The sequence below is a fragment of the Bemisia tabaci genome, chromosome 9 (assembly GCF_918797505.1).
Source record: "Bemisia tabaci chromosome 9, PGI_BMITA_v3".
In the NCBI taxonomy this organism is placed as follows: Eukaryota; Metazoa; Arthropoda; class Insecta; order Hemiptera; family Aleyrodidae; genus Bemisia; species Bemisia tabaci.
The window spans coordinates 9727176-9751144 of NC_092801.1; the positions used below are offsets into that span (position 1 = coordinate 9727176).

At 38.0% G+C, this 23969-nt stretch overlaps 2 protein-coding genes across 3 annotated transcripts in view; both read right to left on the reverse strand.

Annotated features, from left to right (window-relative positions):
- Positions 1-23969, reverse strand: part of Oamb (Octopamine receptor in mushroom bodies) — a 249085-nt gene that overhangs the window by 143326 nt on the left and 81790 nt on the right. For both annotated transcript variants that reach the window (XM_072304002.1, XM_072304001.1), the window contains exon 3: positions 7841-7885. The gene's annotated coding sequence lies outside the window, so the exon portion shown is untranslated. The remainder of the gene's footprint in view (positions 1-7840; positions 7886-23969) is intronic.
- On the reverse strand, positions 15529-23594 carry LOC140225407 (uncharacterized). The gene is made up of 4 exons (XM_072304236.1): positions 23435-23594; positions 20534-20626; positions 17361-17417; positions 15529-15699 (listed from the first exon to the last, which is right to left on the reverse strand). The coding sequence occupies exons 1-4, from the start codon at positions 23456-23458 to the stop codon at positions 15658-15660; spliced, it is 216 nt and encodes a 71-aa protein (XP_072160337.1). The 5' UTR covers positions 23459-23594; the 3' UTR covers positions 15529-15657.

Below are 23969 nucleotides of genomic sequence, written 5' to 3' on the forward strand. Positions count from 1 at the left end.
TTCTTTAGGCCGGGCAACCAGAGCAATCGTGTGAATCAATGATTCAACGTTTCCCTCACAATAGAACGTAACTTCGTTGCAATGTTGTCAAATTTCTCCTCGCAAATTCCCTTCTTACCAGCTAAATCCTGGGTGTTTCTAACTGAAAATTTCATCGATTTGTTTCAGATCTCATGCAAAAATCAGAAAAATGTTGTGCAGTGATTGCACAACATTTACTCTACTTGTTAAAAATTGAAATGTTTGAGTCAGTCTTGCAATCTTGGAGTGTAATTACGTCCCTTTCGTCTGGAGAGCAACGATTTGATTAAACCGATGAGGAAGAAATAGGTGCAAATAGGTGTTTTTGTAAGGTGGAGGCATAAGCATTATTAAATACCTGACTGCAAAATATAGTCCAATTTGTGTCTTTTCACAAATATTTTACTGATTCCATATTCCGTTTTACATGGGTCTTTTATAAAAACGCTCTCTTAAGATTTATGTAAATTGCTTCACGCTATCAAAAATCTGAAAATAATTTATCTCTTAGGATCTCATTTAAAGTCATAGACTCTCTTGGAGTACTGGCAACACTTTCACTGACAATATTCTTTTTTTCACTTCATTGCGTCACTACGTCGCTGTGTCCATTCGATGGTTTGAATGCAGCTCTAACTAAACGACTTTTTACGCATTTTTATTTAGAGTGATCATGAATCAATACGTTAAAAAAAGAGGTTGATGAAATTCCGAGTTTCCGCTGGCTATCCGCATTCTGCTAGCGCGGAAAAAGCTGTAAATATAACAGCAAAAAGAGATAAAAACAAGAGCAGTTCATGGATTTCGACGAATTCACACTTGAAAGGTACTCTGCACCACTCTAAAAAACCATTAAATATGGATTATCTAACCGTATTCCAACTCTATCGGACTATATAATAGTCGATCAGACATTTAAAAATGTATGGATTTTTGTACATGGCATGTTTGGAATCCCCAAACTTTACAGTAAGTGCATCCAAGATTTGACCGTTATAAATTCCGGAATGTAACTTTAAAATCACGTTCCGAGTGAATATTGCGACACATTTTGTCTATCAATTCGTGGAATTCAGTCGATGCGTACTTTTAAAATTACTCAAGTGTGACAAATCGTGTGTGGTGTGGGCTGATTATTGAAATTGATAGACAAAGAAGACTAGAAAACAATAGGCCGATCCTATTGGAGGAAGCGGGTGGTCGCAATGGACAGAACAGGTCAATAATAGACTAACTAACGGTAACCCACGAGAGACCTTTAAAATCAATCTATCATTTTCTTCCTCAGTCCATAACAACCAGTTGTATCAACCAATGAAATTGCTCCATGTTCTATTTTTCCTCTTTGTCCATCGCTTTGTCTATCAATGTCAATGATCAGTGTGATGTGATGCTCGGGAATTTTATTAGACATATCTTGGTATCTAAAAATCAGCAATTGATTAATCGGCAACCGAATCGGGCAGCAATGTCCTGAAAATCACCTTAACTATTACTGCACAACATTGACCAACATTTTCTTAAGTGTAACGAGGATTTCAGTAAAAATGTGTTCAATATGCCGTACTGGAAAAAAAAAAAAAAAAAAAAAAAAAAAAAAAAAAAAAAAACACATTGATCTAGAGCCCAGACTCTTGAAAATATTGACAAGAAAAAGGACTCTTGATTCAATCAGATTTAAGCTTAAATCAAAAGGAAATCCGCTTAAATTAAGAAGCTTGGTTCTTGATTTAAGCTTAAATCTGATTGAATCAAGAGTATTTTTTCTTGTCGATGTTTTTAAGAGTCTGGACTCTAGATCCAATGTGTCTTTTTTCCGGTGCGTTGTGCTTACTTTCGCAACACAAAATTCATATTTGAAACGTGTGATGAGACTTTAACCAAAGAAATCGACTTGAGCGGAGTGAAAATAAATAAGCTGTCCAGCGGGCGATTGTAGAAATTGATAGACAAAGCAATAGACAAAGAATACAAAAGGGATATGGAGGGATCCTGGAAGCGGGTGGTTGCGATGAACAAGGAGTTAGGTAATAGACAAATTAGCGGCAACCCACGAGGGACCATACAGCTAGTCCATAATTTTCTCCCTTAGTCTATAGGAACCGACCATTTCAACTAAGAGTATCGTTCCATTCTCCCTATTTCTTCTTTCTATCGCTTTGTGTAACAATTTCATCAATCAAATCCCGCAGACATCATGTTTCAAAGCATTTGATACTAATTTCGGTCCGATTAGAGTGGGTATGAATTTTTAAACACTGCAAGATGTTTACTTATTAAAATTTTGCAGAGAATGCGCCAAAATTGTATGCGCCTACCTTGTTTTCCGTAAAATTTTGAAAGAAACACATGAATTTCGGCTCTAAATTTTTTTCTCGGCCGCTTGTAACCCAGTCTCAAGTTAATGAATAATTTTTAAAACGAGCCCGAATAATCATTTTTCCAGGTAATTTCTTTATCAATAAGGTAAAGTACTATGAGCACTACACTTGAATACTATAGAGCGCCAAACGTATATCCTTGAGAGTAAAAGCGAACCGAAACGCCTTCAATTTTTCACGTAGGCAACCCGGACATCCATAGAGTACGAATAGTTGCATCTAACTGTAGAAATAATCGTCGCTTCACGTTTGTTTATGTTGGATGCAACTATACGTGTATTATGGATGTCCGTGTTGCCTACCTGAAAAATTGAAGGCGTTTTGTAAGTGAAACACTTTCTCCTCGTCACGAATTTCCATCTTTAAAATTAACGGCAACCCAAGGGAAAATATAAAAAAATTATATTATATTAATACTATATATTATATATTTATTATTATATTTTATTATTTGTTTATTATTTTATTTTATTATTATTGTCAATTATTTTCTTCTGTATTCAAGAGGAACCACCCATTTAAACAAATAGGATTGCTCCCAGTGCTCCCATTTCTCGGAACTAATGTCGAATTCCGGAACTTTTGAGATTTTCCTTATTTTTTCCGGGACTTTTGAAATTACTCCCAGAATATTGCGGATTTTTTGAATTTTCCGGAACTTTCTCAAAAATTTGGAAAAAATCTAGAAGAAATCCCGGAACTTTCGACGGTCATGGAGTGGGAGAAATTGAAACAAAAAAGTTCCGAATCCCGAAACTTTCGACGGACGTGGAATGGGATTGCTCCATACTGCCTATGTCTTCTTTGTCTATCGCTTTGTCTATCAATTTCAATAATCAGCCCGCAGCTCCAAAAGTCGCTCCTGCTGCAGTGTTCCTACTCGGACCCCCTTTTCCTAAACGATTCAATTTCAGACTTCACTCCGGCGACTCTCACGCCGATAAGGCAGACACATTTATGCGCACAAGTGGTTCGAGCACGCGAGGAGGGTGAGGCTGGGGTTAGAGGAGGGGGGGGGGGGGCAGCCGCACGCAAATACGGAATTAATCCCTTGTCCGATTATTAATTGGCGTCACGCTCGGTGGTAACGCCGGACGGGGACGTATCAAGACTTTTGTCGTACTGTGTGAGCTTACAGAGGCAAATCAAAACCGAAAAAAAAAGAAGAAAGAAAAAAGAAAAAAAAACAGAAAAAAAGAAAACAGGAAAAAGGGGGAAAAAAAAAAAAAAGAAAAGAAAGAAAAGAAAAAAAGAAAAAAAAAAAAAAAAGAAAAAAAAGAAAAAAAAAAAAAAAAAAAAAAAAAAAAAAAAAAAAAAAAAAAAAAAAAAAAAAAAAAAAAAAAAAAAAAAAAAAAAAAAAAAAAAAAAAAAAAAGAAAAAAAAAAAAAAAAAAAAAAAAAAAAAAAAAAAAAAAAAAAAAAAAAAAAAAAAAAAAAAGAAAAAAAAAAAAAAAAAAAAAAAAAAAAAAAAAAAAAAAGAAAAAAAAAAAAAAAAAAAAAAAAAAAAGAAAAAAAAAAAAAAAAAAAAGAAAAAAAAAAAAAAAAAAAAAAAAGAAAAAAAAAAAAAAAAAAAAAAAAAAAAAAAAGAAAAAAAAAAAAAAAAAAAAAAAAAAAAAAAAAAAAAAAAAAAAAAAAAAAAAGAAAAAAAAAAAAAAAAAAAAAAAAAAAAAAAAAAAAAAAAGAAAAAAAAAAAAAAAAAAAAGAAAAAAAAAAAAAAAAAAAAAAAAAAAAAAAAAAAAAAAAAAAAAAAAAAAAAAAAAAAAAAAAAAGAAAAAAAAAAGAAAAAAAAAGAAAAAGAAAAAAAAAAAAAAAAAAAAAAAAAGTGAATAAAAATAAAAAAAAAAAATAAAAAACTCAAATAAAAAGGCAAAAACAAAAAAAAACAAGAAAAAAGAAAAAAAAAAAAAGAAAGAGAAAAAGGAAATAAGAAAGGAGGCAAAAACAAAAAGAAACAGAAAAGTATAAAGAAGAAAAAAAGAAAAAAAAAGAGAAGGAAAAAAACAAAACGGAAAAAAAAAAAAGAAGCAAAAAAAGAAAAAAAATAAAAAAGAAAAAAGAAAAAAAAGAAAAAAAAAAAAAGAAAAAAAGAAAAAAAAAAAGAAAAAAAAAAAAAAAAAAAAAAGAAAAAAAGAAAAAAAAAGAAAAAAAAGAAAAAAAAAAGAAAGCAGGAAAAAGGGGGGGAAAAGGGGAAAAGGAAAGAGGGAAAAAAGGGGAAAAAGGTAAAAACGTAAAAAGGCAAAAAAATAAAAAAATAGACATTGTTGTGTCTAAGTTGGGCGTATTTATGCTACACTGGGAAAAAAACACATTGGACCAATAGTCTAGACTCTTAAAAACATCGACAAGAAAAAATACTCTTGATTCAATCAGCTTTAAGCTTAAATCAAGAACCAAGCCTCTTAATTTGAGTGGATTTCCTTTTGATTTAAGCTGAAATCTGATTGAATCAAGAGTCCTTTTTCTTGTCAATATTTTCAAGAGTCTGAACTCTAGATCCGATGTGTTTTTTTTTCCAGTGTAAAAGGGACTATGTGCAGGTGGGAAGATGGGGTGTGTTCGTGGCGAGCTGGATAAGAAACCATGTGGTCAGTGGATATAGTTCCTTTTGAGAAAATGGAAAAACGGGATTTGTCATTCAATCAAAAGGAACTGAGCGCCAACTCGCGAGCCGTGGACATACGACAAGAGCGTTGTGGACAGGGCTCATGAGTTAAAGACTGACGCCCTCTCGCCGTTCCCGTATCACATCGTCGAACCCAGGTCCTCACCGCTGACGTCACTGGCGCTTTAAAATCCCCATTCATTCTTATGGCCCTCAACTAACGAGCACACCCCATCTTTCCACTTGCACATAGTTCCATTCAGCATAAATACGTCCAGTTAAAGTCACGATTGCGTTATTTTTTATGATAAAGGCATCCGGAAAGGCTAGTTCTTCTCAAAATTCGATTTTCCCACCCCACTTAGAAAAAAAAATCCCTTTTGCGGTAAAGTTTGTCTGAGTGGACCAAGATTCTGATCCCAATGGATAGTACACCCCCGAGTATCCCGGTTCTCATTATAATTTGAGACCCTGTGCGCCGTGCAGTAGGACGATGAGGCGGGGGTGAAAACACCCCTCGACCTCCCTTTTTTAAAGGAGGGGTTGGAGAAAGGGGGGAGGCACGATAATTTGTTTATGCTAATCCGCTTGATTCTAGGTGGCGTGGATTTCTTTCCCCCGAAAAAGTGGCGAGTCTTGGGAATACGGAGCCAGGCGCAAGGCCCGGTGTGACAGACCCCATTTCAGCCGCCTTTCCATCTGATGTAACTCACCGTCCTTGCATTGTTTAGGCCAATAAGTCACTAAACTGTGAACGGATTTTGGCTTGTGAATACATTTTTTCGGAGGCATTTAACGCACGTCCGCTAATCATTCACCATTATTGAGATCCAAATGGACCACTAGACAAGGTACGAATTTCAGCATTCTGATACATGTTTCTAAACCAAAATTTCACGTAAAACACGATGCGCTCAACGAAAATTACCGAAATGGACTCCTTACGAAGATATTTAATGATTCTTGATGCGTTAAACCAAACCACCCGCTCATGAAAACTCAATGCTCTACGTGATTCACATAACGTGCCAAACTTCATCATGACAGTCTCTACGATATACAAATCGGGCAACCTCAATCTTGACGCTTTGGCTCAGCTATAGCAAATTTCTTATAGTTTGAACAACACACGGTGGGAAATGAACACTGCTCGATTAAAAAGATTGCTGAAACCGTTGTAGTGCGAGATTTGACTCACGTAGAGCTTTGAGTTTCTTGTGAGCGGGCAGTTCAAATTCCTCGTAACCAATGTGTAATAAAAACGTTAATATCTTCGTTAGGAGTTGGTTTCAGTGATTTTCGTTGTGCGAATCGTGTTCTACGTGTAATTCTGGTTATGGGACATGTATCAGATTGCTTAAATTCGTATCTTGTCTAGTGGTCCATTGTCCTTTGATAGTTGGATTGCATTATGCAAAAAGGTTCCAGAAGAATTGCAATGATGCTAAGATTGTGCATTTTCATCCTTTGGAATGAAAATACCCAAATCATGAAAAAATATGAAATTTACAGGGTAATTTTTGCCTTAAATTTACAGTTTTTAAGCTCCTGGTTCCTTTTTGCAAAATGCAATCCAGTTAATGGGTAATCAAGAATGGGTTCCAGAGTAGCTGTAACTGTGCCTTACGTGTAGCACTTGACATTGGAAATGATTTAATTGTTTTTATGCTAATCTTTCAGCAGCGACTGTTAAAACACAATTTTGTGCCAACGGGCGTATTAAAGAGGGTCGTAGCTCTGAGATAACAACTCGGCCCACGGGTACAATAAACTACTCAGAGGCGATTTTGGAAGTTGGAAACACTTGTTTTCCCTCCATTTAAATCCATTGAAAACATCGATTTTAGGTGAAGCAAACTGCCTCGCCAAGAATCGATTGTTTCACATACACCTTAATCGAGGAGAAATAGTGTTGCCAATTCAATAATCACCACTGATGCCAACACGACAACAAAACGCTCTACTATGTTAAATTTTTAAAGCATTAGCACTTTAATCTCGCATTCCAGCGAGTAGACGCAACTATTCATGATCAAGAGTCACCCCCATTGCATACACACAAATTTAAAGGCGTTTTGGCTTCTGTCGAGAATAAATCAATGAGCAGCTCGACCTCCAATAACGTTTTTCACATCGATAGGTAAAGTGCAAAACCACGTATCTTCATGGCTATGTCTCAACATTTTCGCTCCTTTTATATTTTTTCCAGGAGAAACAAGCGAATTGACTATCTCGAAATGGATACAAAATATTCTGCTGACCCAGAAAAAGAAAAAAAAGGAATTTTCAAGAAAATACATTGACTAGTTTCCCAGAGAAAAAAGAAAGTATGACAGGAAGTATGCAACGTTGCAAATTGAGATAGGTGGTTTCGCACTTCGGCCATCGATATAATAGTCTCTTGTTGTTTGATATCCATTTTGCGGGGCGCTCGGCTATCTTTTTCACTCAAACGGACATATTTATATCAAACAGAACTATGTGCATTATGACGTGAGCCCTGTTATGCATATATTCTTATGGGTGGCAGGGCTCATGTCTTAATGCACACAGTTCCGTTTAAAAGAAATACGTCCAAATAGTTGTAAAAAAATAATATTTTGCTCTCGTTTACCTCCGCGTTCTCCCGATAATTTATTCATCCTCTGCCAAACTTTGAATCAATTTTAAGTGATCGACCGTTCGAACCTTGGAGAAATTTATGTGATAAATGTGCACTTTACAGTCAGTCTCACCGCATAAACACTGGTGCGACTGGGATCTCTACTTTTATACATATGATAGAGGCACACTTATTCTTTGAACTTAGAAATATGAAATTGGAGGGTATAACTTACTTTTTTGAATCCTATGTTACAATGATGCTCCGTTCTAGTCCATATCTGCAACAAATGGTAAGACTTCCATAAATATCTATATTCTATATATGAAATAATGATGCTCGATTTGTCAACGCACAAGAGAGAACAACCATAATCTTTCAGAAATCGGGTGGATCATTTTCAATATTAACTTTTCCGTTCATAAAGCTCTCATGTCATGAACAGAGATTTGAAAATATCCATCTGTGCTGTAAAATTATTTTCTCATCATTACAGGATATGACGCACACTGCAAAAACTGAGAATAGACAATGAACTCTAAATCTGAGGTGAAGATTATAGATAAACCCACTTTGGATCAATTTGAATACGGTTGATATAGTCCAGTACCACATGTACAAATAAGAGGTCCCGTGTGCAGCTTCGTGGGTAAAATTGTTGTGATATGTCATTCTCTTCTTTAGGATGTCTAGAATCAGAATTTCGATGGTGTCAAGTTCAAAAATTGAACCGACGCCCAGAATTCAAGATGGCGTCCAAGATGGCCGCCGCCATGGTGGAAGTTTTAAATTTTGCGGATAGCGTCGAGTCAGATGTCGATTCCTATGTAAAATGACACGAGGAATCCGAATATCACATTTAAAAACACCCCCGACCCAAAGGAGGGCTCCAAATCCAAGATGGCGGCCAAAAATACCACTCAGGGGTACTAATTTGCCTATACGGGTCCAAGTGCATAGTGATGTATCAATTATTAGGTTTTCGGGGTCGTAGAGTCCGAAAATGAGGTCCATTTTTCGCTGCGGCCCTCCAGAGACCCTAAAATCAAATGTGGCGCCCAAAATGGCCACCGGTTTTACGGCTGAAACACCAATTTAGCGCAGCTATGATAAGCAATACGTTCAAAATTTAGTTTTGTGGGGCAAGGAGTTCGAATAGGAGATCAAATGTTTATTCCTACAAAAAATTAAGCCTCCGAATCGAAAATGGCTACCGACATGGTTGCCAGTTAGAGGCGCAGGCCGGTAAATGACTATTGATATTAAGGGGATTTGCCAAAGGAGCTAGGGGTTTCGATAAGGGCCGTTTTTTCGGCCCATACCCTGAAATTCTTCAATTTTACGATTTTTTTGCTTCTTGGGAGTCTAAATTTTACGGAATGTGTCATGCTTTTGTCATTTTCGGCCTATTTAGGGGTCTAATGCTGGCCTAAACATGAGTCTGAAGGCTAATTTTTGCGGAAAATTCGGGTTTCTTGGCATTCGACGCGCTGCGTCCGCTGTTTCATAACGATCAAATATCATCGGAGGAGCAAATTTTCCTTCAAGTATGTTCATTAAGGGTGCAAGATATTGTCACTCTGGCTAACTTTCGTCGATGGCAACCCTTGCGCTCATAGTTAAAACGAACTTTTTAGAATTATCTTGTTTCTCATCATTATTATTAAAATGGCATAAAAAAGGGCTACTCATCTTAAACCAGAAATAGATTCCTTGGCGGAAATTGTACGTAGCCCTCCAAAAAACTTACATCATACGAGTCGTTTTAGCGCTCTTGCGCTTTGCGACACTAATCGCCACAAAGCTCGTCTTCCACAGTTTCAGGAGTTGACACAAACAAATTCCAAAAACTTTGGAATTAAAGCCCCCCCCCTCAAGAAAAAGCGTGTTGCCATATTTTGTTGCCTAAAATCACAGAAAACCATTTGTGATTATTTCAGTATTTGGAGGCTGTTCTTCGTCGAGCTCATTCAGCAAAGTTCAAAACCCTTGATTTTTCATACGTAACGATCACATGACTAGTGAATATGCACATGCATTTATCTATTATTATTTTGTTCATTACATGTATTTATCTAAAGAGACTCCCATCGTGGCGCGGCATTGCCACATATCATCGGGAAAAAATCGAGAAAATTATTCCGAGTTGGCCCAAGATTTGAGCCATTATTTCGCATTATGCGCATTAAATAAATACGTAGGACTCAAATTACTGTATTCAGGGATGCAAATAGATCATATTTTTTGCAGGTAAAGTTTTTTTTATGATCTTGGGCTTGTAGGCGACCCATTATCTTACGAATTTTTGACGTGATATTTACGCACGAAGATGCAACTTTGAAACATTGACCTTGATCTGGGATCCGAATAAAAAGTAAGCCATGTGTCAGAATCACGAGTTCTCAATGCTGATTTTTTACCCACCCTGACAAGCCCTGCCCTCCGTCACTTTTATTGCCTGCGATCGATCAGAATTCTACTTCCCAAAAATAATTGGAAACTCTGGTTTTCCTGGTTCACTCCTGCTTAGCCTCCTTACCGCTTCCTCATCTGTTGCCTCTTCATCAGGTTCCTCCCATCAGACAACTCATTTGGAGCTACCATTGTAGAATTTTGGAGAAATGACGCGTATTCATCTAGCAAACGCTTAGTTTTTCTAGTTCAGCCTCATATCTGTAATGAGCGAGGTACTAGATGACAGATGCAATATGCGCTGGGCAGCCCACGACTCTACCGTCCACCTGCCGTTGGTAATACCACCCGGATATGCCCACAGGGTTCTATGTCACTTTCAGGTACGGGGCTCAAGCCCCCCACCCTTCCCCCCTCCGAAAGCAAAAAAAAGGGGGAAAGAGTGAAGGAAAGAGGAGACAGAAGATGATGAGGAAAGACGAGAAAAGAAAAAGTTTGATTCGAGGCCTTCGAAGATATTTATCTCTTTTGATGTAGAGTCTTAAATGAAACCACAGTGTTCATTTGATTAGTATTTTATAAAATTTTCGTCAAAAAATGCGTCTAAATACAGTTTAAATTTCAAACAATTTCCAGATTTGCTGATTGCAACAATTCGAAAGTATTTCGTGTTAAGGTAAAAAAAAAGTTTTTCTGCGGAAATTCATGAAGATCTGTGTTACGGTAGCCTCGAAATGCGTCCAAACAGAGTTAAAATTTCAAACAAATTTCAGATTTGTTAAATGCAACAATTCGAAAGTATGTTGTGTTAAAGGTGCGAAAGCGTAATTTTTCTGCATTTCATGATAAATTTGCGCTATGAAAGCCTCAAATTGCGCCTAATAAGATTACACATTTCTAAGATTTGTGATCTAATCAGACGTCATCTAAATAATGATGAAAAACAAGTAAAGTCTAAAAATTTCGTTTTCACTATGAGCGCAAGCAGTGTTCCAAACTCACCTTTGAGTTTTAGGAGCCATGGGGCGCATCAAGCCTGAATTTTAGGCGCCATTGAAGATTTTTTAGGGGCCAGATTGACTTTTTGCCTGTATATTACGGCATATTTAGTGAAAAATTAGACACAAATTTAGATGTTTTTGTAACAGAACTAGTAGGTAGCTGTGACTTGGTGAAGACAAAAGCACTACGGATGAAATCGTGAAGAATAGAAAAATCTCTCACTAATTGTAATGCTGAAAATTTCGAATGATCACCTAATATGAAAATTCAGATTTTAAAGGGGCAATTTTTAAGGGCCACGTTGGCGCAGAGCCTTCTTTTTTAGAAGCAATGACCTATGTTTTAGGCGCATTTGGCGCGTTGGCGCCTGTGAGTTTCGAATACTGAGCACAAGGGTTGCCATCGACGAAAGTTAGCCAGAGTGACTATATCTTACACCCTTAATGAACATACTTGAAGGAAAATTTGCTCCTCCGATGATATTTGATCGTTATGAAACAGCGGGCGCAGCGCGTCGAATGCCAAGAAACCCGAATTTTCCGCAAAAATTAGCCTTCAGACTCATGTTTAGGCCAGCATTAGACCCCTAAATAGGCCGAAAATGACAAAAGCATGACACATTCCGTAAAATTTAGACTCCCAAGAAGCAAAAAAATCGTAAAATTGAAGAATTTCAGGGTATGGGCCGAAAAACGGCCCTTATCGAAACCCCTAGCTCCTTTGGCAAATCCCCTTAATATCAATAGTCATTTACCGGCCTGCGCCTCTAACTGGCAACCATGTCGGTAGCCATTTTCGATTCGGAGGCTTAATTTTTTGTAGGAATAAACATTTGATCTCCTATTCGAACTCCTTGCCCCACAAAACTAAATTTTGAACGTATTGCTTATCATAGCTGCGCTAAATTGGTGTTTCAGCCGTAAAACCGGTGGCCATTTTGGGCGCCATATTTGATTTTAGGGTCTCTGGAGGGCCGCAGCGAAAAATGGACCTCATTTTCGGACTCTACGACCCCGAAAACCTAATAATTGATACATCACTATGCACTTGGACCCGTATAGGCAAATTAGTACCCCTGAGTGGTATTTTTGGCCGCCATCTTGGATTTGGAGCCCTCCTTTGGGTCGGGGGTGTTTTTAAATGTGATATTCGGATTCCTCGTGTCATTTTACATAGGAATCGACATCTGACTCGACGCTATCCGCAAAATTTAAAACTTTCACCATGGCGGCGGCCATCTTGGACGCCATCTTGAATTCTGGGCGTCGGTTCAATTTTTGAACTTGACACCATCGAAATTCTGATTCTAGACATCCTAAAGAAGAGAATGACATATCACAACAATTTTACCCACGAAGCTGCACACGGATGCACATGTGGTACTGGACTAATACGTAGTATGAATTGAAGTTCGTTCAATAGTCAATTTAATTAGATGATCAGCAGCTATGGGTAGTGAGTACTTATGTCAGAGTCCAGCAGAACCATTTGCATTTTGAGATTTAGTTGCTAAAAACATTTTAATTTTCAGTAGTGACTCCAAAATAAAATAAAATCGATGTACATTTTCTTTATTACGTATTTTTAATCCTATTACTTTCAACGAATCCATATGATTCATTCACCGCAGGATTCTAAATCATACAAAACCAGTGCTGCTATTTCCCGGAATTCAGTGGCGTGGCGTGAATTGCGATGTATCGATTGCTATACCATTTGAAACTATGGTAAAGAATCGATTATTAAGGCGTTCGCTGCGAACACCCTGTTAATCGATCCGTTTCCATAAGTTTACATGGCATAACAATCGATAAATCGCAAAGCACGCCACGCCACTGCCGAAATTAATTCCGCATTTCAGAACTTTTGCAATTTCTCGGATAAATACTCGGAATATTCCGGAATTTCCAGCTGTTTTTGGAATATCCTTGGAATTTCGGGGTTTTTCGACGGTATGACCAATTATTCGATCAAATCTAATGTTTTTTTCCCCCCTTCTTTTTTTCAATAAATATAATCCAATTGGGTCATTAGATCTTTGGCACTAGATCCAGCATATTTTAGAACTTTTACAAAATTTTCCTCGAAACTTTTGGTAATCTGAATTAATTTCGAGAGCACCGGAAGTTGTGGTAAGATAAAATGGCAGCACTGTGCAACACTAAACTTTTGTCGAAAGGATTGAATTCTACCCTTCAGGAAATTATGATAATTTCACTGTAAGTATTTTTTTAAAAAAAAAAGTTTCCGGGTTACCCGTGGTCAACCCCATCTTTCTCCGACCCACGAGTCGCTCATTCGGTCATTTCTCCTGACAGACGAGAATATTGTTCAAAATGATGATGGAGTCTTATAAAGCATCTTATCCTTGCTGTCTCTAAGAGTTATTTCCCCTCTACCTTCAAAAATAAGGAATGTAGAGAGTTTTTTCCCCTCTCCTGAAAAATCGCGTTTTCCGAGTTATTTGATTGCTGACTTACACCGTCGATATGTTAATCTTTAGTACACCCATTACACATATTTAAAGGAGAAAGTGATAGTCGCTTGTGCTCAAACATGAACAAATCTAATTCAGGACCGAAAATGAGCAATTATTCGAGAAAACTGCAAAACTTCAGTACTTTGCGCTGCTGGTAAATCAGGCAAAAACCTTTCAAAAAAACCTTAAATACGGATAAGTTCTCACAGGATAGATGATCAAGAGTCGATTTGACCATACATGACATTATTCTAAGCTGTTTCAATTTTCGACCAAAGTCGGGGCCAAAATACCCTCCTTAATGGGATACGTCCACTGGAAAAAAAAGCACATTGGATCTAGAGTCCAGACTCTCGAAAACATTAACAAGATAAAATACTCTTGATTCGATCGGATTTTTGCTTGAATGAAAACAAAATCCGCTTAAATTAAGAGACTTGGTTCTTGATTTAAGCTAGATTCTGATTGAATCAAGAGTACTTTTTCTTGTCGATATTTTTAAAAGTCTGGACTCTAGATCCAATGTGTTTTTTTTCCAGTGTCCTTTTCAGATATTTCAGATTGTATTACCGACAAAATTGGACGAAAAATATTCCCAATTTCCCTAATAAATTTGTATTTTATTGAAGTAAATATGGCAGCGTCTAAGGGTTCATACGGCGTTCTTCCTTAGTAGGGCAGGATTCGAAACTCCCGAATCCCCAACTGCACGCAGCGCTCACTCCCGAAACACAGGACCCGGAACATTTCAATAAGGCATTTTCGTCAGTGTCACATTTCCACTCCTTGGGAGCGCGGGAGCCCCCGCTCTCATTAAAATTCGTCGCGAACACGGTCGCAGCGTTGCCAGACGGTGCATCGTAGCCCGTGAAATGCGCATATCCGACGGGGTTTTACCGGCGGTTCGGCAACGCTGCGCGGGGTTGGCGGCTTTTCGGCGCACCCGGATGTCACCCGTGGGAAATTTCAAATCCGAAAAACACGGCCTGTCGGCTCCGTGACAAATGGAAGCGTGTTTAACACTCGTCTCTTGAGCTGCAGATTATATGCATATATTTGCGCGAGTTCGGGTCCTCACTGATTGTTTGTTCGGACACGGCTACTAGTGCAATTTTTTCTCTCAATTTAACAAAAAAAAATAAATAAAAAGTGGTAGTAGTAGAAATAGATTGCATTTTGAAAAAAGGAACTAGGAGCATTGCAATGTTGCTAAGATTTTGCAACTTCATCCTTTGCGATACAACTATTGACATTCTGAAAAAATACGAAATTTACATGGTAATTTTTGTCCTAAATTTCCAGTTTTTAGCGAATAAAATGGACACATACTGGTAAAAAAAACCTCTTGGACCAATGCCGCGGTGCATTGACTTTATGAGTGCAGTTTCTTGTCGCCGGATTTAAGAGGCTTGAACTCTTGTTTCAAGCGGATTTTGCATTGATTCAATGTAAAATTCGCTTGAAACAAGAGTCCAAACTCTTATATCCGGCGACAAGAAACTGCACTCTTGAACCAAGAGGTTTTTTTTACCAGTGCAATTTATAGATTATCAGGTTTTTCCTTCAAGACAATATAGTTGCACAATCTTAGCAACATTGCGATGATCCTGGTTCCTTTTTGCAAAATGCAATCTCAAAGTACATTTATTTCAAAGTGGTGCTACAGCATCTCGTCACCTTCCGGGCGAAGTATTACAAGCGCCATGCGACGTTCAAAAATTTCCGCCGCCATTTGATGTATTTACAGAGGAATTGTTGGTTGAATCTGTCCGAAAATGTCAATGAATTCTATCGGCGGTACAAAGGAAATTTAGTGAAATTTTCGGACAGCTTCGTTGAACAATTTCTCTGTAAGAAAAATAAAATAGCGGAAATTTGGAAACGTCGCATAGGCGCTTGTGATACTTTGGCCGGAAGGTTGAAGTTGATAAATGTAAGGAAATTCAGATTTTTCTCCGAGATTGTATAAATGTTCAGCACAAGACATGCCTCAGCAAAAACAAAAAATACATGAAAATAAATACGAAAAATTAAAGGAGATTTACTTCATAATTTATTTTTAAATTTCCCAAAAAACAGAGTATAAAACTCCCAAGTGAATAAAATATCTGAAAAATCATTATTTGCCGCTAGGTTTTCCAAGTCATGCGTTGCTATTTTTATCCACGATTAACACAGTATCCCCAGCACCTATCGCCTGTCTGAAAAAACGAAGACAAAAATAGAAACTTGATCGTTATACATGAACAGAATTAAATGAACAGAAATGAATCAGTAATTCGAAACTGTTGTCTAATTCTCAAACTGCATTATATTTTAGAATGTGATCATAAAATAAGGGAAAATAAGGCTTATTCCACGGTTGCGAAGTGCCCCTTTAAGTTGTTTCTGTTGGATTGGGTCGAAAAATCGGATCTGAGATTTTGTTGGAGCGAGGTCTCTAGTGTCCTATGGGGCGGCTCTAAGTAGCGCATTTATGGGGGAGGGGGAGTTTTTTTTTTTAGTTTTGTGGCTTCTATTCCTTTATATTATTTTGATAAGAATCTACAGCCATCTATAGACAGAGGAGGTTATATTAAAGCTAAGAAGGATTTGAAAGAATAGGAATGTACAATAGAATTTTTTTAAGGTTTTTAGAGAGTTGGGTGGGTATATAGTAAAAGTAAGAGTCCCCTACACCAGCTTCACGCTAAGAGGCTCGACATAGCGACTAATAAGAAAATAATTGACTGAGCCATGGAGAACATACCAAGTGAACAATCAGGACAAGTTGTTTGGTAGGGCATAGAAAGGTTGTATGGATTACTGGATTGGACTAGTGGAAATTTTAGTAGTTATGGAATAGGACCTTTAGAGGGATATGCTATTGGTAGTTAGGAAGTTATTTATTATTTTATATTTTCTTAAGGAGGGTTTATGTAATAATGAAGCTATATTGTAGGGGGGGGGAAGAGGGGGAGTTGAGTCAGCATAGACGCTTTTAGTGCCACGTCACAGTCGGTATCGATTGTATCGAACTGGATCCAAACAATCAAACATAACCTCATCTTGACACCTCCCTCCCATAATTTCACTGTCAAAAGCCAAGAAACTGGAGTGGCATAGGAGTGGCCTAAATCATGGTGGCCCTCGTGGGTATTTTCACTTTTCTGAAACTACTTTATCCCGTCAACTTAACAACGCGGGAACGTTCCGTGATTAAAAAAGCTGTCTCTAACACAACTTTTTTTCTCAAACTGGGCGAATTATCTCCGAAATTCTTTAGTTTCATGTAGAGTCCCTTTATACCCAGAGTTAAGACAACTCACTTTTGGCTACCTTTTGGTTGGGCTGAAAGTGGCCTAAAAAAAATCCAATTCTGATTGGTTCTCGCTCATGGAGGCCGAAACGAGTGCACCAAGATGGCGGTACCTCGAATGTGAACAAGAATAATGAAAATATACCTAAATTGTGGTTTATCAAGAGTGAATTGTTATTTCCATCGGTCCAAAATGAAAATAGATTAAGAAATTATTCACAAACCAATCTCATTTTCTTTTTAATTGATCAATTTGTTGATGTTGTTGTTTTTGTGTGACAGACATCGCAGGATTCCTGATCCTTATCCCTCTACATCGTTCGTTTGAGTGCACTCGTTTCGGCCTCGTTTGGCAGAAAAGCGACCTGAATTTCAAGATGGAGGTGTAAGCTTGGGGTATCCTAATGATAATAATAACTTGAAGATTCAGATGGCTATGGATGGCTTGGATGATGACTTTTGGGTGAATTTTCTAGGTGTCCCCGCGGTCTTCGACCTCGTTCGACCTAAAATAATCAGGAGCAAAGTATTGTGTTGGTGATGTAGGAAACCCTGTTTGCTTACCTTTGTTTGTCCTATGACCGAAGGGCAAAGAGGGTCACAAGTAGGGTCTCCACGAACCTGTGGGTATAAAAACAAGGTTGGTTCAGTTATTACCAAAACAGTGCAAAATTGCATACGAACCGCCTTGGATCTTATATTCAAGAGTACAAACTGATTATTCCAGTTGAAATGATAGTTCCTCTAACTAGCATCGTCAGTGATTGATTCACAAGTATCTCTCGACAAACTAAATCGAAATATCGGGCGGAACACCTTGGTCAATTGTTGAGGCAACAGAAGCGGTACCTTCATATTTGGACATGGCTTCAACAACTTCTCCTCCTACTAGTCAGGTCTCTAAAAAAGAGTCCGGAATCAGTATACCATTGTCCCCTTGGTAAATACGCAGTGTTATCCAAAAGCCCTGCACCCCCGCTAACTTTTTCCCGAATTGAGATATCAAGTAGAAATTTGAGGGAGTGCCAGTGCCTAGGTAACATAAAAATACTTTCTGGCCCCCTAGAGTTTTAGAGGGACTCTTCTGATAAAGGTACGGGTCTGCCATATTTTCTAAGACAACCCCTGCCTTGAGATTCAGCGATGAAAAATACGAGAATAAAATAATTTTTGGAGGAAATTGAAGAACCATCCATTACGGCCTCGAGACGGCGGTCATTTGAAATTGAAAGTGGCCAAAAACAGTATTTCAGTAACCAACAAACATATTTTACGAAGCCGAAATGGTTTTAAAACGCTGCACTCGAATTATATGTTACCATCTCAAAGTATCCAATCTCTTTCTAAAAGGTGGTTTTAAGACAACGGAATGCCGGGTTTTTAATTTCTCCCAAAAAGACAGCTGTCTCGAAAAACATCAAGTATTTTGAAAAACTAGCATTTTGTGATTAGCATCCCGAAAATCTCCGAATATTAAGATTGAGGCATATCCATTCCTCAGTTGGGAAGGTACTGTTATTGGCCACTTCCAATTTTAACCGGCTGCTATTTCGCAGCAATGGTGGTTAGAGATCATGATTATTACACCTAAAGTGTTCCTTTGCATTCCATTCTAACGGTGCATCAAGAAGTTGGAGTTGTTATTTTAAGGCAAAGAAGTTGCGAACTATGTCCCCTCGGGAAGACCACCCCCCCCTTATTTCAGTGAAGCCAAAAAGTAGCTTTCTCTATCCTTGGTACAACGCTCAAGTTGGAACTTGAAAGCTCAATTAACAAACAAATTGGCAGGTTGGTGCGGGACTATTGCATCACACAATACTCAAGAAAGGCTGAGGTGCCGGCATGTGTTTGTACACCTGCCTTCCTCTTCACTTTAATTCCTGCTTTCTGATTTGATACTTATCAATACCTACTCCCGCGCTAAAGAAGAACGCCGCATGAACATTAGAATTGCCATACTTCTCCGAATAAAGCACGTATTTTTTAGGAATGTTATGCATATTTTTCCGTGGAATTTTCAGATATCTGATATCCAATCCAACTCCCAACGAAGATATTAACGTTTTTATTTCACATTGGTTATGAGGAATTTGAACTGCCCGCTCACAAGAAACTCAAAGCTCTACGTGAGTCAAATCGCCCACTACAACGGTTTCAGCAAGCTTCTCAATCGAGCAATATTCATTTTCCACCATGTGTTGTTCAAACTAACAGCAATTTGCTATAGCTGAGCCAAAGCGTCAAGATTGAGGTTGCCAGATTTTTATATCGCAGAGACTGTCATGATAACATTTAGCGCGCGATGTGAATCACGTAGAGCATTGAGTTTTCATGAGCGGGTGGTTTGAATTCACGCATCAAGAATCATTAAATATCTTTGTAAGGAGTTGATTTCGGTAATTTTCGTTGTGCGCATCGTGTTCTACGTGAAATTTTAATTACGAAACATGTATCTGAATGCTGAAATTCGTACCTTGTCTAGTGGTCCATTGTGAAAAAAACGCCAGAAATATTTAATGAAAAATATTCAAAATCGTCGTTACAAGTTCTTTTTATACTATAGCTGTTCTGGACGCGCCAAGCGCATCCAGAACGGCGAATCAAGGGGCTGCGCTCCCTGGACCCCCGGTCACTCGCTGACATTCACCTCGCGTAGAGTAATTTTTTTTAAATAGTTGGACATTTGATCACTATGATGTAAACATCATGGAGAATCTCAAGACAAAAATAATTATGCACAGAACCTTGATACCGGAGCGTGCCATTATTTGCACATAAATAGATATATGGAGACTGGAGATGAAGCAATGATGGAGATCGATTATTCCTTCTGAGACGCATTTCGCCGCTCCTCTGACGTAAGGGCGTATCTCGATTTCGACGTGAGCCCTAGAAAGCATGGAGTTATATGGAGAACAGGGTTCACGTGGAAATCGAGATACGCCCTTACGTCAGAGGAGCGACGATTTGACTGGGACGTCGGTCCCGTCGAGTGGAGGAAAATGACAACCGTGGATCTCCTTCCGCCATTGGACTCGCTGAAGAAGCCAAATTTCATCTTTACTTCCTAATTATAAGAAGATTATCAGTTGCGTAGGGGTCTATAAACTGTTCAACGATAGTATAGTCTGAGTTCCTAATCGCTATGAGCCCACTTGCGTTTTTTTCTTACACTTTCATTGCACATACATTTCTCTGATGTTTATGTTTTATTCTATCTGATTGCATAAGTAATTATATACTCATTTTCTTTCCTTTCCCTTTTATGTTTTCCTTTTTTTTTAGCATACGTGTCCATTCACAATTATCATTTTGAACTAACTTTCTCTAGTATACATTTGATGCTTCAAACTGAACCAATTTGTTTTAATGGCATTTCCGGCTAAATCATGGGTTTTTCCCAGGAGGGAAGCCTCTCGTCCCTCCCAGACTCTACTGTTGCCAGATAAGTTGCTTTTTCAGCACATTTCCCAGTTCAAACCCATGTAAAATGTTCAGATTTATCGCAAAATCTGGCAACCTCTAGAGTGAAAGAGAAAAAAGTGGAATCGACTGAAAGGTGGAATCCTTCCACTTTTATATTGATGATGTTGATGATGATGATTATTATTGAAGGAAATGTGGACGCATCGTCTAAAGTCTCATACGGCGGTCTTCCGTAGCACGACAGAATATCTTTTTGGTGACGTCGCTAGTCTGACTGGCAGCAGCCATACAGACTTCCCGGTGAAATTTACCTGTCTGTGAGTTTCCCCGAGAATAGATTTTCTGGCCAACCTAGGTGCATGTTGGGCATCTGCAGAGCGTAAAGCAGTAGTCAAAACGAGTAGCTGCAAGTGGAGACAAAACAAATCTTCACCATAAATTCACTAGCAAAGTAAAGTTTGTCGGGTAAAATTACTTTGGATATTGTATTAAACACGGAAGATATTATATTACGGCAGTGGAACTACTAGACTACGTATCTCGTTTGCGATGTAGAAAAATATTCGCTTTCATTTTATTTTTCTGAAGGAGAACACATCAATGTCGTTTCTTGATATTTTCACAGAGGTTTTTTTGCATAGAGAAGAAAAACACGGAAGTTTCCAATGATACATAGTTTGGGCGTTTCACCGTCGATTAAAGATCAGAGTGTTACAAATCCGCTCAGCAACTCTACAATGTTACTTTCACGCTCCGGTTTTTCACTTATCGTCCACGTAACGTGAATTTAACGTTCATATCAACGCTCAATTTTTGTACAGATTCCCAACGCTCAAGACGCTGATCCAATGCTTGATTTTCTTCCGATTACATGCAAAAATTAGTCACATTTTAGGAAAAATAGCAGTTTCATATTAGGATTAAAAAATGAGAGTCTTCAGTCGTTTCTGCAACCTTGAAATGAATTCCAATCTGAAATGGACGTATTTATGCAAAAAAGAACAATACTGAAGCGGAAAAATGGGATGTGCTAGTGGAAGCTGCATAAGAAACAATGTAAAAGTGGATATAGTTCCTTTTGAGATAATAGAAGAGCGGGATTTGACATTGAATCAAAAGGTGCTGAGCGCTAACTCGTGAGCCGTGGGCATGTGACAAGAGCCTTGGGGAGAGGGCTCATGAGTTAAAAAAGTCCCGCCACCGATCTCCCCGTCGTGCCTCCCAGTGGCGTGGCGTGAATAATCGATTATCGATATCTCGCCATTTGAAGCTATGGTAAAGAATCGATTACTAAGGTGTTCGCTGCGAACACCCCGATAATCGATCTTTTTTCATAGGTTTAAATGGCATAACAATCGATATATCGCAATTCACGCCACGCCACTGGTGCCTCCTCTTACGTCGCTGCCGACGTCACTGCGGCGCTCATAGAGTCCCATTCATTCTTATGACCCTCGAAAAACGAGCACACCCCATCTTCCACTTGCACATAGTTCCATTTAGCATAAACACGTCCAATTTTCTTCTGATAACATGCAAAAATTAGTCGCATGTTGGAAAAAATTGCAGTCTCGTATTCTGGTTGAAAAATGGGTGCCTGCAGTCGTTTCTGCGACCTTGAAATGGATTTCATTCTGAAATGAAGCAGTAGCGCGGCGTGCTTTGCGATATATCGATTGTTATGCTGTTTAAACCTATGGAAAAGGATCGAAAAACAGGCTGTTCGCAGCGAACACATTGATAATCGATTCTTTAACATAGGTTTAAATGACAGAACAATCGATGCACCGCGATTCACGCCACGTCATTGAAATGAAGGAGACTCCGAGAGAAATTGTGGCGACAAGGGGGTTTTACGTGAAATGAGGGAGTGAAAATCCCTGGGGGTCTTTTGGAGGATAGAGCACTCTGGCGATAAGGCGGCGCAGAGCTCCAGAGAGAGCGCAATGTGAAGGTGATAGGTCAAAATGTCCAAAAAAAAAATATCCAAAATTCAAAATGTCCAAAACCTGAATGCCCAAAAATCTAAATAGGCCCAATATCAGTAATGTCCAGAAGAAAAATAAGTTTAAACGTAGGCAAATGTCCAAATGTGAGATTCGGCATTGGTTGAGTTGTCATTGGAGTTTTGGGTGCAGGTTTGCAAGCTGTTTGTGAATGCAGCCATAGAAACAGATGCGTTGGATAATGGAGAGATGCAGGTTAGGAAAAAATGGTGATAAAATTTTTCATGAGAGCAGGCAAATTCTTACTTTTAAAAATGCATTAAGGATTTATTTTCTAAATTTTAAGTGATATTGACAAATATAACAAACACGGCTATTATTACCCCGTTTGTCATGAAAAGTCAAAAAAGTTATTCTTGTCCATAACAACAAACCGTTAGTACCTATATAATTACTCTTTCCATATTTGGACATTCGCCTACTTTTGGACTTATTTGTCTGCTGGACATTACTGATATTTGGCCTTTTTTAATTTTTGGGCATTCAGGGTTTGGACATTTTGACTTTTGGACGGGTTTTTTTTGGACATTTTGACCTATTACCAATGTGAAAGTGGTCTTCGTATATATTCGTCTGGCGCTCGACTTTATTCAATAAGACATCGGCTCTTGCGAACAAGACGTGGAAATACTTAATTCGATACTACTTGTAATACTTAATTAATACCAAATACTTAATTAATACCTAATACTTAATACATAACTGCAAAAAACGCGGCAAATAACTTTTGAATTAAATTTGGAGAGTTTCAACGCTTTGATTCTATTTTAAATGAGATTTCGATTGAGAAACATGTGTAGTATTCTGAATCTTAATTTTAAAGGCGTGTGCGGTGGTGCACGAACTGTTTGCCTACGTTTTTGACGGAACGCCGAAAATAAAGTGAAGTTGATTTAACGTTCTGGATGTGATAAAAAGTGTAAGAGAAGTTATAAAATGCTGAATACCCACTACAGCAGTTACTTTAACAATGCCAAGATGAAAAACTAACTGCTGCTGTGGCGGGTAATTCAATATTTTATAAGTTCTCGCACTCTTTTTTTTACATCCAGAATGGTAAATCAACTTCACTTTTTTTCAGTGAATGTTTGAGTTGATTATAACTGCCAGCGTTTGATCAATGGTCGTAGGGTTGGACAAAGGATAGAAACAATTTCCCAACAACTAAAAGAAAGTACAGACACTAGACTGAAGGGAGGAACTTACCATCACAAGACTGAGTTTAAGCATGATGAGATTCTGGGACGGTATCGTTGACTTCAAAATTTAATGATAACGGCTGTATACAAGAAACTGTGAATTTGCGCTTTTTACCGCCTGCACTTATATGAATTCTTCCGCTCTTTACTCAGCTGCTGCGTTTAGAAATGCGATATTTTGATTCATCTGTGTAAAAAACGTCACGTATGATTTTTCGAAAGTTGAAGATTGATGGATTCAGAGACAACTAAAGTATTGGTATGTGGAGAGTAGCCAAGTGATAGAAATAATGTAACATTTTCTTTAAAAAAAACTTACTTTTATCAATAAACTTTGGCCGAAGCTTATCGAGGCAAGCGCTTCATTGTTAGGATCACAAAGGATAAATCACAAAGGCCATAATTTCAGACACGGTAACAGATTTCAGTGGTAACGATTGATAACAAATTAACAGATTAGTAAAATGTAAGTTTTTTTAAGGAAAATGTCACATTATTTCCAGCACTTGGCTACACCCCACATACCAATATATTCAGTGCTA